Here is a 13,399-nt window from a genome sequence, read left to right on the forward strand (position 1 = left end):
GTGCGCGTAAAGCAGCAGTTTCTCTTCTTTTTTACGCCAACTTTGGCAAAGGCTCGTTGGAAAACACGTACTCGTCGCCTTTTCGGACGATCGCCACGCACTCGCTTCCAACTCTCCACGTCGCCTGCGCGATCGGCGTCGGATCGAACAAATACAAGTCCGGCCAGTTTTGTTTTATCGCCTCGGTAGCCTTCACGGCGTTGTAGTGCGGTATCGTGTGGTTGATGTGGTGCGCCACGTGCGTGCTCCCAATTCTGTGATGCAAAAAGTCGTACACCTTCCCGTACGGCCTATCGATGGTCATGAACGCCCCCTTGACTAAATTCCAATCGTTGCCTTCAAAATGCGGCACGTCCACGTCCGTGTGCTGCAACCACGTGTACAAAACCAACCAAAAGTTGGTGAACAAATACGGCGCCAGATACAAACCAAACACGGTCGCAAAGGACGTTTGCATCGCCCAGTACGCCATCGCCCCAACAGTCAAAGCCACGCCAATGTCTGAGTACCACACCTTGTTTTCCCATTTTCCCGGAAACAACGCGTGCTTACCACTCGCGCCCATTTTCGGCACAAAGTGGTTTGTTTTCCCTCGCACCGGACCGCCGCTCGCGCCCATCAACAAATACAACGGCCACCCAAACACAAACACGCCGATTAAATTCAACGCAGAAAACAACGTCTTCCCGACTGTCTTTCTCAAACCAAACGTCAAGTTCGCCTCTTCGCTGCCCATTTGCGCCGGTACGTGCGTTTCCCCTTCCGAAACGTGATTCGTCCTCGAGTGGTGCACCGCGTGGCTTCGTTGCCACGAGAAATACGGGACCAACAACAACGAGTGCAAGATATACCCAACTGTATCTTGAATCGTTCGGTTATCCGAAAACGCACCGTGTCCGCACTCGTGCGCGGCAACCCAACACCCAGTCGCCGCAGTCCCAGCCACGTACGCGTACGCGATCCACGCCGGCAAATAATACACGGTAAACGGCAACGTCGCCCACGCCGCCACGCCAACTGCGAACGTTATCGCCGTCGAAATCCCCGCGTACATCAACGACTTCCCCGTATCTTTCTCAAAACATTCTTTCGGTATCTTCGCTAACACTTGCGCCATGGAAGGAAACTCCTTTCCTTTCGCGTTCAACGCTCGGCCCTGTAAACCAGAGAACAACTGCGTCTGTTTAGAACCGTCGTACAAATCCGCGTGTTGGACGTATTCTTCTTCCAACGTTTTTGATGCCGCTACTGCTGATGACGACGACGATACCGTCGTCGTAAACACCCTCCTCGCGCCTCCTCGAACGAAAGCATTCTTCGGAACCCGCGTCGTTGTTTTTCTCACGCGACAACGTCTCTGACGCGTCGTGACTGTGGACGCAATCGACGTCAGCGCGTTCATATCTTCTTTTGCTCGCTCTCAAAGACGCGCGACACCGTTCCTCAAATCCTTAACAAAGAAGAAGAAGACGAAGACAAACGCGGAGAGAGAGAGAGAGATTCTCTCGAAAGAGCGAGAGAAAGACTTTTAAAAGGACGACGACGATGCGGCAAAAGAGTGCTCTCCTTGTGCGCTCGTTTCAAGTGAACTTTTGAGATAAGTTTTGAAAAGAAGAGAATTTAATTGAACGACACAAAAAAAACACATGCATTTTTTTTTCGACGAACGAAAAAAAATTTTTGATGAAATCTCTCTCTTCTTTCTTTTTCTTGAATAACACAAAACTCTTCTCTCTCTTATAATAACACTCTCTCAAAGATAACACACTTTTATATAATAATTACGCGGACAAGAAGCCTTCGGTGAACTTGGCGCACAATTCCTTCAACTTCGCATCGGTGGCGTCGGAGATGACACCTTCGGTGCGGATAGCTTCCAAGATGGAGGCGTCGACTTGTTTCATCAAGCCGGCTTCGAACGCGCCGATGTCTTTGACCGGAACCTTATCTAAGTAACCCTTCGTGGCGGCGTAGATGAAGACGACTTGGTTTTGGACCGGGATCGGTTCGTATTGGCCTTGCTTTAAGGCTTCGGTCAAACGCGCGCCTCTGTTCAACAAATATTGCGTGGCGGCATCCAAATCGGAACCGAATTGCGCGAACGCGGCAACCTCTCTGTATTGCGCCAATTCCAACTTCAAAGAACCGGAAACTTGTTTCATGGCTTTCATTTGCGCGGCGGAGCCGACGCGGGAGACGGACAAACCGACGTTAATCGCCGGTCGGATACCTTTGAAGAACAATTCGGTTTCTAAGAAAATTTGGCCATCCGTGATGGAAATGACGTTCGTCGGAATGTACGCCGACACGTCGCCGCCTTGCGTTTCGACAACCGGCAACGCGGTCATGGAGCCTCCGCCGACGTCGTCGGACATTTTCGCCGATCTTTCTAACAAACGCGAGTGCAAGTAAAAGACATCCCCTGGGAACGCCTCACGTCCTGGCGGTCTTCTCAACAAAAGACTCATTTGTCTGTACGCGACAGATTGCTTGGACAAATCGTCGTAGATGATCAACGCGTGCATGCCGTTATCGCGGAAGTATTCCGCCATGGCGCACCCGGAGTACGGCGCCAAAAACTGCAACGGTGCCGGATCAGAAGCCGTCGCCGCGACAATAATCGAGTACTTCAACGCATCTTTATCGCTCAAAGTCTTCACCAACTGCGCAACCGTGGATCTCTTTTGGCCAACCGCGACGTACACGCAATACAACTTTTTCTTTTCGTCCGTGCCGTTGTTCACGCTCGCTTGGTTGATGATCGTATCAATCGCAATAGCCGTCTTTCCAGTTTGCCTATCGCCGATGATCAATTCTCTTTGTCCTCTACCAACTGGCACCAACGAATCCACCGCTTTTAACCCGGTTTGCATTGGTTCGTGCACAGACTTTCTCACGATGATCCCCGGCGCTTTCAACTCGACGCGTCTTTGCGTCACATCCGCGATCGCGCCTTTCCCGTCGATCGCGTTCCCGAGACCGTCCACGACTCTCCCTAACATCCCTTTCCCAACCGGAACGTCCACAATTGACCCAGTTCTCTTCACGATGTCGCCTTCGTTGATCGTCGTGTCCGATCCGAAGCACACCACGCCGACGTTGTCGTTTTCCAGGTTCAACGCCATCCCTCTCACCCCTGAGGCGAATTCGACCATTTCGCCGGATTGGATTTTGTTCAGCCCGTACACGCGCGCGATGCCGTCCCCGACGGATAACACTCGCCCGATTTCGTCGATGTTCAAATCCGTGTAATGGTTCGAGATTCTTTGTTCGAGCAACGAGGAGAGTTCGACCGCGCTCATCGCCATGGCAGCTTTTTGTTGGTGGTGTTGGGGAAACGACGAGTTCGAGCCGATTTTATTCGAATGTCTCAACGCGTTGTTTAAAGAAGAGGTGGAGGAGGAAGAAACGTTCGACGCCTGCACCACCGCGCGGGCCGCTTGGACGCTGATTCTCCGGAACATGTTTAGATGTTTGTGTGATCTGCTTTTCGTTCGATCGACAGTCGGAGAGTGCGGAAAGGAAACGCAAGAGAGAGCGCGAGAAGGAAAAATCCGATCAGATCGTTTAGGTTTAAACCCTAATCTTATATGAAACCCTAAAAACGATGCCTTACAATTTTTTCTCTTCTATTCCGGGTGGTGGTGGTTCTTTTTATTCTATTCTATGTATTAAATAATATTCAACCGTCGCATCAACTTATCGGTCAATTGCGCGACGATGACTTCAGTTTTACTCCTCGCCAAGCGTTCTAACTTTGTTTTCAAATCGTGCGTGCGCATGATATCTCTCGGTGTGTCCGCGTGTTCGAGTATGTGACCCATGGCTTTTAAACCGGCGAGTTTACAACCGGCGGTCGCCGCGGGCGCTCGAACGGAAGGTTCGTCGAGGACGACGCCGAGAACGGATGTGACGACGTTTTTCTGTTCACTCACGGCTCGGGAGAGGCGGCTGGATTCACCGATTAAATTCGCGAGCGCGTGGAGTGTGCTTTCGCCGTTGATGTTGCTTTTGTTTTTCCTGGAAAACGCAAAGGCGAGGACCAAGACGTCCAAGGCGTCCGCGGTGAGTAAACGCGCTTCGATTTCCCAAGGTTCCGCGTTGAGCCAAACGACGCAGGCTTGTAAAGCGAGAATTTTGCGTTCGCAGTTGCCTTCTTGATCGATGACGGAGACGAGCGTGTCTAAGATGCCGTGTTTTACCAACTTTTCTCTCGCCGCTCGAGACGCGGAAACGCAGCTGCACAAGAGAGGCAAACAGACGTCTTTTTCCGCTTCCGTGCCGCTCGTGGCGATTTCGCACAGAACCCAACTCGCGTGGCACGTTGCCGCTTGTTGTTGGTAGGATTTTGAAGCGACGCACAGATTTCGAATCGCTCGCAACGCCGCTGCTCGCGTTCGACCGTTACAGGCGACAGATTCGTAGAGTAAATCGACGTTGATCACCCCGGCGCGTTTCGAGCCGCGTTCGGCGTCGAAACCGAGATAACCGATTTGGTTATCGTCGTCGTTGTCTTCTCTCCACGTGATTTCAATCAATTGCGCGAGTTTGGGAATGCATCCTGACTTTTGTAATCGATCTAAAGTGTCCGCATTTTCCGTCAAAGACTCGATCGTTTTCGCCAATTTTTCTCTGGTTTTCTTCGACACGACGCAGATTTGCGCCAAGAAGCCGTGGATGACGCCGATGTCGCAGAGCAAGTTTTTCGTTTGCGTATCGAAAGATTTGAACCCGGTTCTTTTGGCGTTTTGCTCCAATAAAGCGAGGTACTCGTCGTCGTCTGAATCGTCATCGTCGTTACCCCCGTCTATATTGTCATCGTTCGTAGACTTGTCTTTGTTTTTTTTCTTCTTCTCGTCGTCTTCGTCCTTGTCCTTCTTTTCGCGGTCGGCTTCGGCCGCGCTACCTTTCCCTTCGAAAAGCATTTTCGATGTCATCGCCTGGTTGCTCAACAAGTTGGCGATGAAATCAGCAATTTTTTCGTTCGTTACGGTCGATGAGGACGTAAACGTCGCCGGGTCTTCGTTTGCTACTTTTGCCTCTTCGAGATGGCCAAAGTGCGTTTGACCCAACGCTTGCACCAAATGCGGAAAGACGTTCGCTTTGGCCAACGCCCGCACGTTCGCCCACGTCGCGTCAAGTTGCGCGGCTTCCTCCTTTATGATTTCCATATCCGACTGACGAATTTCGCGTTCGATGTTTCGTAACTCTTTATCGTCGAAACGCGATCGGTCTTGCAATTTTCTCTTCAAAGATACCATCGCCTGGCGCATTCGTACCGCTTGGATTCTTTCGCGAGGTTTTGGAGGGATAAAGGCGGCCCGAGCGCAATCGACGGCTATTCGCGTCAACGCCTTACCGGATTCTCCGAAATATCCGACGGACAAAGCTTTTGCGATCCCGGGCGCAACACTCGGCGCGATGGCGGAAAACGCGGGTACCTGACACTTAGCGACTGATTCCAATAAGTTTAAAGCCGCAATCTTCGCTCTCCGAGAAGACACTTCAAAGTCTTTCGCGGCAACTGCACTGGCAAATCTACACACATCTAAAGCGACGAGTGCACTAGCTAACGCGATTCGACTCGTTTGATCCGCCGCACGCATGGCGAAAACGAGCGCTTCGAGTGCGACACATCTCGATCGATCGTATTCCGGCGATTCGTTGGACAAAATATCCGCCACGGACGCCAGCACTCTGCGCGAGGGGATAGCTTTACACGTGCCGTACGATTCTACCGCATCAAGCGAGGACGTCGCGTGCGTCTTTGTTGATGGTTTTGTTGCGGTGGTACCATTTTCTTGGTGATATCCTTGCGTGGCCTCTTCCATGATCGGATGCCCGCTTCCATCGAACATGAGATGGTAGCGTTCCATGGAATCTTTCACCGATATCCCGGCTCTTTCGACTGCACCGTTGTCTTTCAAGTCCATTGCCGACGCGAGCGATTCCCACGCGTCGTTTATGTGCGCTTCATCAAATTGCGACGTGCCGTACGACCCATATAAATCATCAAACGAACTCGAACGCGAAAAGCCGCGATTGATGCGAAGTAAAGCGTTGCCGGAGAGCTTCGCGCCGTTCAAAGCAAACTCACCGTCGTCTTCAAAGCTGCTTCTGTTTTGTTGATCAGAGCTCTGGTCGTCTCTGAGATGCTCGCCACCGTTTTGAGAGACTGGCGTCCCTATGTAAGACTTTGGCGTGGACGGACCGGAACTTTCGTTATCCGAATCCGCCGAAGTGCGAAAAGCGGAGGACCTGTGATTTTTGTTGATATTGTGCGCCGTTCCCGCCAGTTTCCGTCCACTCCGAATATCGAGCCATTCTTTTAAGAGCGTCCCTCTATCGCTGGCAGTAACCGACGGTGGCAAACTTTTCACGTCTATGCGCATGTTGTTTCGCTTATATCCTGGTCGGCTTCCGTTCGCACCGCTCTCTCTGTCTGTCGCGGCGCTTGCGTTTTTATCGTCATCGAAATCGCTCTCTTCGTCCGAGGAAAGATTCGAATCCGATTCGCTGCTATCCTGTATGTTTCTCTTCTTCTCGTTATCTAACACCGCATCTGCCGCCATGAGCGCCGCCGTCGCGCGATCAATCGTCGTTAACTTTTTCAAATCCGGTTTTTCGTCGCCTTCTTTTCGGAGTTTCTTCTTTAATTCGCGTCTCTCGAGCTTTAATCTCCGCAAATCCGCGCTGTTCTTTTCGTCGTCGACATTCGCGTTGATCGTCGATATCGGTCGTTCCGAGGAAAAGTAGATGGAATCCCTGTACTCCACGTCGACTACCATTTTATCTACCGCGCCAGCGAGTCCATCTGCAATTCGCATGGCGTTAGTGTTACCTTCTTGTTCATTATCGGCTTCTATTAAAGCGTTGTGCGCGTCTCTGATTTCTTTCGGAAGCCAAGTCGAAGCTAACTCGTTTCGAGCGTCTTCAATCCACGGGTGCTTTAACAACTCCCTCGCAGTCGGTCGCGTCGACGCGTCTCTTCGGAAACACTGTCTCAAAAAATCTTCGCACTGTTTGGAAATACCCGAAGCTGGAAGCGGCGGTATGTCGTCTCTGACCATTCTAAACAACGCCGCCATTGGCGCTAAATCAAAATAAGGCGGCTTTGTAGTCAATAACTCAATCAACGTACAACCAACGGACCAAATATCCGCTGCGGTAGTAACGCCGCCAGTCATTTCGATAACCTCCGGTGCCATCCAATACGGCGAACCGACGACATTATCGCTGAACTGTTGAGGTGAGGAAGGCGACCCGCCGTTGTTACTGCCGGGAGATCTCAAAAGGCCTTTCGCTGGCGGCGTTTCCAACGTAACGTCGTTGCTCGCATTTAAACGCATCTCGCCGTTATTGTTCTTATTCTCCTTGGCACCTCCTCCTTTCGGTGAATTTCCGGGCGACCCGAGCGACTGCCGTCTCCCACCTTTTTCCTTCTTTTTCGGCGGCGCCGGTTTCCCGCCGTCGAACAAACCGCTCGCATCACTACCGCTATTCTCCTTCGACAAACGATTCTTCAGCGCCATTTGCGACCTCCTACTTTTAACGAGCTTTGCCGTTTCTTCTTCCTCTCTTTTCGTTCTCAGTAGTTCTACATTCGGAGACCGCGCTATCTCGACGTTGCTATGACTAGTGTTGTTGCTCTTGTTATTATCATCCCCGTTACTATTCTGGTAAACGTCGCCAACTTTACCCGTGGCCGTCGCCGTGTTCACTTTCGTCGCCACGCCGAAGTCCGCTAATTTAACCACTCCATCCCTGGTGCATAAAATGTTCGCCCCTTTCACGTCTCTGTGAATCACGCCTTGCTCGTGTAAATATCTTAAACCTTTCAAAACGTGAAACACGTACACGGCGGCTAAACTCTCCGGAAACGGTCCAACCCCTCCAATCCCGCCAGAAATGCTGTTCGACGACGAGAAACTCTTCAACGCGGACGCTAACGACCCGTTCTCGCAATACTCCAGAACGATGTACAAGTGATGGTCGTCCCGAATGGCTTCGATGTACCGCACGACGTTTTCGTGTCTTAAAGAACTCAACAAGTCCACCTCCCCTGTGACGAGCGTTAAATCTTTTTCCAAAACGCCCGCCAAAGAAATCTCTTTTATCGCGACGACTTTCTTCGAAGACGCGTCGATGCCTTTGTACACTTGGCCGTACGCGCCTCGACCGATGGTTCGAACCAGTTGGTACTTGTTGTTCAGCTCACCGACGATGACTTTAACCCCATGATGAGCGCTTTCGTCGTTGGTTTGGTCGTTGGTGGAGGAGATTCGATTCGTGGAATTTTGCGCACTCGTCGGAGTGGTACGATGTTGAGCGGCGTTTACGTTCACACTCACGTTCGTCGTCGTCGTCTGAACAAAAGTCGTAAACGTCGGTGGGACTTTCGACGACGACATCGAGTCTCGGCCGAACGTGGTCTCGTTCTTAAGTTCTCGTTCGTGCGTTACTTTTGAACGCTTTCCGAGTGAGGAAAAAGTGTTGGATTTTGCTGCCCTTTCGTCAAAATTCGTCAATCGAAAGGTCTGGATGTTCTTTTACACTCGCGGGAACGCCCGCGCGCGTTTTATTATACGGTATAAATATGATGATACAAAAACGATACCTAGTAGTAGTAGTAGCAGGTAAGAAGAGAGAGTGCGAAGTTATGTACAGGAAACCCTCACTTAAATGTAGCATCACGCGGCGGCGTACCCGTCTCCGAGTCTTCCGCCGCCTTCGCGTTGCATCGTCGCCAGACGGTCTTTGGCTAATTTTTTCGCCTCTTCTCGCGCGTTTGCGATGTTTCGTCGCAGGAGCATAAATCGGAAGACGAGGGTTGCTACGAACGCGATGATGATTGTTGCGAATGGGTTATCGATTATCGCGCCTTTTCGTTGAAGAAGTGGGAGAATCAGCGCGGTGTATTTCTCTTTCGCGCGTTCCGTGGAGAGCAGGATGGAGACGGCGAATAAGAGAAAGAGGAGGAAGAGGAGGGATGCGAAGACGGCCCAAGAGAACTCCGCTTCGTTGGATTTCAATTTATCCTCTTCGTCTCTCGCTTTTAACGCGTCTAAATCGTACCCATCGCGTTTCCAGGTCATTTGTAAATCGCCAATTAATCCGTGTTTAAAAGCCGCTTCGCAATAGGCGAAGTAAAATTCGTACATGCGCACGAAGCGTTTGCTGTACCCGAGGTCGAAGACCTTTTGTTTTCGAGCGAGCATGCGTTCGCGCCACAAACGCAAAGTAACCGCATAGTGTAAACCAATGTCGTCGTAGGAATCTAAGGATAATCCGTTTGGAGCTGCATTTTTCATGGCGGAGATGGACGGTAAATGACCGCCGGGGAAGATGTACGCGCGGATGAAATCCGAAGTGGTTTCGCAATACTGTTTGTATCGTTCATCCGGGATGGTGATGACTTGAATCGCGCACGTGCCGTTTGGTTTTAAGCAATTTCGAACGGTTTCAAAAAAAGTTGGCAAGTGTTCGTGCCCGACCGCTTCGAGCATTTCGATCGAGATGACTTTATCGTACACGTTCGTCTCGTCGCGATAGTCTTGAATTTTGATTTCAATCAAGTGCGAGAGTTTCAATTTAGCCACTCGCGCGCGCGCTTCTGCGGCTTGCTCTTTGGACAACGTCAACCCAGTGACTTTACACCCAATTTTTGTCGCCAAGCGAATGGCGAGTTGGCCCCACCCGCAGCCAATTTCGAGAACCTCATCGGTTTTCTTAAAGTCGAGGCGAGCAATCATGGCGTCGATTTTATCGTATTGAGATTGCTCGAGGTGAATTTCTTTCTCCTCGAACGTCATTTCTCGGTTGCCATTCATGAGAAGCTTATCAATGTACATGTTATCGTCGCCGTTCAACTCCGCGGGCGTTCCGTCCGCGTTCTTCACGTGCACCGCGGACGAATACAACAACGTGTTGTCTAAGAACAAGGAATAAAACGCGTTCCCGGCGTCGTAGTGGTACTCGATGTTCTTCTTCGACCCTTCCTTGGTGTTCGATAACGCTTTGTGCGCGGCCATTTCCGCGGCGCCACCAAGGATGGACAAGATTGCCGCCACCAGCTCTTTCGGGTTGAACCAATTCTTTTTTGGATTGGACAAACCTTTCTTCCTGTTTGATTTTTCCTGCTTCGACGGGTGGCCGGAACAAATCAAATCCAAAAACGCCATCACGTCGCCGGAGAAATCGTTGTTCATGTACGCCTCACCAAGTCCGATGTCCTGTCTCGTGATGCACTGCTTGAACATATCTTCGCTAAATATGGTCAAACGAACTTCGTCTGGGACTGGTTTACTCTTGTCCCTCTTCCCGGAGATGGAAAAATCAACGCCGGTGGGTAACGTAAACGTCAATTTCGCATTCGGCGGCATCCATTTCCCGGCAATCGTTTGGAACATGCTCATAAACGCTGAACCGAGCAAAGATTGTTTCGGCTCGACGTCAAATCTAGGCATCCATGGAACCACGTCGTCTTTTCCTAAAAGTTTCTTGCACATCTCCACCGCCGAGTGTATGCCGTCTTCGTGGAACCCGTATCTCAACCACGCGCCGGTAAACCACGTGTTGTTTTCACCTTGTAAGCGACTCTTCAAATCCTCTTGCGCCTTGATCGCGTTCTCGTTAAACACCGGGTGGCCTAAGTATTTCTTAAACTCCACCCTTTCCTCGTCGATTTTCTCGGTCGGATTGAGCGTCACAAACACGTCCTTCGCGCCTTTAGGTAAATTTTGCAACAAGTTCACCCAATACGTTACGCACACGGAATCGTTCTCGCCCTTCTTTCCGATAGATTTGCAGTTCCAACTCGCCCACGCGCTTCGATTTTTTGGCATAAACTGCGGGTCGTCGTGTAACACGACCTCGTTCCTCGTCGTGCGAAAATTCGATAAAATCTCCAACTCTTTCTCCGTGGCGTTTTTGCCAATCATCGCCAACGCTTGGTGCGCGTGACAGGCAAAAATCACGTGGTCAAACTTCTCCTTCGTTTGCTCCCCGGTCGCCGCTTTCTTAGTTTCTGTCGTTTTCACTTTAATTCTCGATTTCGAAGCGTCGTCGAAATATCTGTGCACCGTGTGCACGTACCTCCCCGTCTTCACGCACCCGTCCGGCAACGCCTTCAAAACCGCCTCCACGTACGCCTTCGACCGGCCTTTCACCACCCTCCACACCGGTCGTTCAAAGATCTCCAACAAGTGGTGATTCGCCCAAAATGTAATCAGCGGTTTCAGAGGAAACCCGAGCGCGTCTTTATCGTTACAGCTCCAAATAGCCGCGCACATCGGCAACACGTAGTGGTCGCGGAAGTAATCCGAATACCCGTTTTCCCGCAAATATTCCCCCAACGTTTTCTTCTCCCAATATTCCTTCTTTGAGCCGCTCAACACGTCGTGTTTCACTTTCTTGAACTTAAGAATCTCCCGTATCATGTTCCAAAACTTTGGATTGATCAGGTTCCGTTTTTGCGCGAAGATCCCACTTAATCCTAAACTCCCCCACTCCGTCCTTTCGCTTTGTAACGAGAAACTCATGTCGCTTTGCTCGTGTTTCACGCGCAACTCCTCGAACAAACCGACCAAGTGTGGATACGTGGTCAAATTGAACACTTGAAATCCTAAATCAACGTCCAATTCTCCGGCGTGTTTTGACTTCTCCCGCGTCAACGCGTGCCCGCCGGCGGTGGGTTCGGACTCGTACACCGTGACCGCGAATGCGTTCGATTGGTGGAGCAGATAGGCGGCGGATAAACCGCTGATGCCGGCGCCAATCACGCAGACGGTTTGCTTCTTCTTTGAGCTTTCATTCTCGTTGTTAAAATCGTCGTTGTTGTTGCCGAGTGGTGATGATGCCATGACGATTTTGACGTTTTTGTCGTTTGTTCGTGGAACGACGAGTGCAACAAGTAAATGTTCTTTTTCTGAGGTGTTGTTGTGGCGTTCGTACAATGCAGAGAATATGCGGTGCGGAGTAGTCCACGACGTAGAATAGTATAATTAAAAAATCAAACGACCGAGCGCAATGCGGACCGGCCTGCGGCACCACTGGCGGCTTGTGCGCCCATTTGCGCCCCTACCGTGCTGGCGTTGTGCCCACCAGCTCGGAAGCTCGTCCAGACGAGCCGCATGGAGACGACCGAGAGAACGGCGTCTAAAGCGAACAAACAAAACGCGACGGCGTAAAACGCGCCTAAAACTTTATCTTTGTTCAGAGCGGATTTGATGACCATCATTCCAGCTAAGGACCACTGGTCGCCGGCGCCACCGGGTGGGGAGATGCACGCGTAGACCATGAAGGCCAAGTGGCCGAGGTACATGAGGAAGAACCAGCCGAATTTCAAACCCGAGTCGTTTTTCGCCGCCATGTACAGGCGACGGTACCAGATGAAGTACGCGCCGGGGACGCCGGCGAGAAAGTAGATGATGGCGACTAACCAAGAGACGACTCTGCCGTCGACGAAGAACGCGCCGGTGACGGCGCAGAGGTTCATGAATAACGCCAAAACTAAGCAGAGGTAAGAGTAGTAACACATCCGCACGGCTCTTTGGTGTTGGGAAGGAATTTCCGCGTCGATGTTGTGGTACGCGATCGCCCAGAATTTAAACGGCCAGTTGTTGACTTGTTGCCCTCCACTGCCACCGTTAGCGCGCATGGCGGCTTCTCTCGCGGCGAGCTCGCGTTCGCGTCGCGCGATATCCCCCTCGCGCTTTTCGAGTTCTTTCCTTTGCTGGGCTAAAGACTTATCTCCTCCTCCTCCAACGCCGCCACCGCTGCTACTACCAAACGCGCCAAACCCAAACCCACCTCCAAACAATCCACCCCCACCTCTTTTCTCTTGTTGTTGTTGTTGTTGTTGTTGTTGTTGCGGATTCGTCGTGGCGGCGTTATCGTAGGCGCCGCCGTACGCGCCAAACGTGTCCATCCCAGAATCTCTCGCGACCGCCCCTGTCGGCGCTTCGTACACGTCCGTTGCCGCTTTCTTACTGTTCTTATAACTGCTTTTTACTGCCGGTGGTGACGGCGCCGTGCTGCTCGATCCTCCTCCTCCTCCTCCTCCTGATGGTGGTGGTGCAAACGGATTGGAAAACTCCGTGGAATCTTCGTCGTCGTCGTCGATGTGTACCGTCGTCGTCGTCGTCGTTTCTTGCAAAGACCCGCCCCCGGCGTTCGACCCGCCCCACGCGCCGCCTCCCCCATCGCCGGTCTGTTGGAACGGATTTCCGTTATTGCTCATATTTCTTCACGACAGAAGAATATATAAAGAGAGAGAGAGAAGAGAGAGAATTTGAGATCCAAACGTCTCCTCTTCAACGGTCTTTCTTCAACAAATCGCTTCACGAATTTTTCAAAATCGCGCGCTCCACGAATCTCCTCTTCCCTTTGTCCTCCTCCT

At 51.3% G+C, this 13,399-nt stretch overlaps 5 protein-coding genes across 5 annotated transcripts; all 5 read right to left on the bottom strand.

Moving 5' to 3' along the window:
• Positions 1-31: 31 nt before the first annotated feature.
• Bathy06g03250 (fatty acid desaturase, type 2) lies at positions 32-1,402 on the bottom strand (the record flags this gene model as incomplete). The annotated part of the gene is made up of 1 exon (XM_007512789.1): positions 32-1,402. One exon carries the CDS (start codon positions 1,400-1,402, stop codon positions 32-34), a length of 1,371 nt encoding a protein of 456 aa, XP_007512851.1.
• Positions 1,403-1,781: 379 nt separating this feature from the next.
• On the bottom strand, positions 1,782-3,464 carry Bathy06g03260 (ATP synthase subunit alpha, mitochondrial precursor; the record flags this gene model as incomplete). Its single annotated transcript, XM_007512625.1, has 1 exon — positions 1,782-3,464. One exon carries the CDS (start codon positions 3,462-3,464, stop codon positions 1,782-1,784), a length of 1,683 nt encoding a protein of 560 aa, XP_007512687.1.
• Positions 3,465-3,671: 207 nt separating this feature from the next.
• Positions 3,672-8,411, bottom strand: Bathy06g03270 (predicted protein; the record flags this gene model as incomplete). Its single annotated transcript, XM_007512463.1, has 1 exon — positions 3,672-8,411. One exon carries the CDS (start codon positions 8,409-8,411, stop codon positions 3,672-3,674), a length of 4,740 nt encoding a protein of 1,579 aa, XP_007512525.1.
• A 279-nt stretch (positions 8,412-8,690) lies between these two features.
• Bathy06g03280 (cyclopropane-fatty-acyl-phospholipid synthase) lies at positions 8,691-11,861 on the bottom strand (the record flags this gene model as incomplete). The annotated part of the gene is made up of 1 exon (XM_007512366.1): positions 8,691-11,861. One exon carries the CDS (start codon positions 11,859-11,861, stop codon positions 8,691-8,693), a length of 3,171 nt encoding a protein of 1,056 aa, XP_007512428.1.
• A 149-nt stretch (positions 11,862-12,010) lies between these two features.
• On the bottom strand, positions 12,011-13,240 carry Bathy06g03290 (predicted protein; the record flags this gene model as incomplete). Its single annotated transcript, XM_007512506.1, has 1 exon — positions 12,011-13,240. The coding sequence occupies one exon, from the start codon at positions 13,238-13,240 to the stop codon at positions 12,011-12,013; it is 1,230 nt and encodes a 409-aa protein (XP_007512568.1).
• Positions 13,241-13,399: the final 159 nt, after the last annotated feature.

The sequence above is a fragment of the Bathycoccus prasinos genome, assembly GCF_002220235.1.
Source record: "Bathycoccus prasinos genomic : Chromosome_6".
NCBI classification, from domain to species: domain Eukaryota; kingdom Viridiplantae; phylum Chlorophyta; class Mamiellophyceae; order Mamiellales; family Bathycoccaceae; genus Bathycoccus; species Bathycoccus prasinos.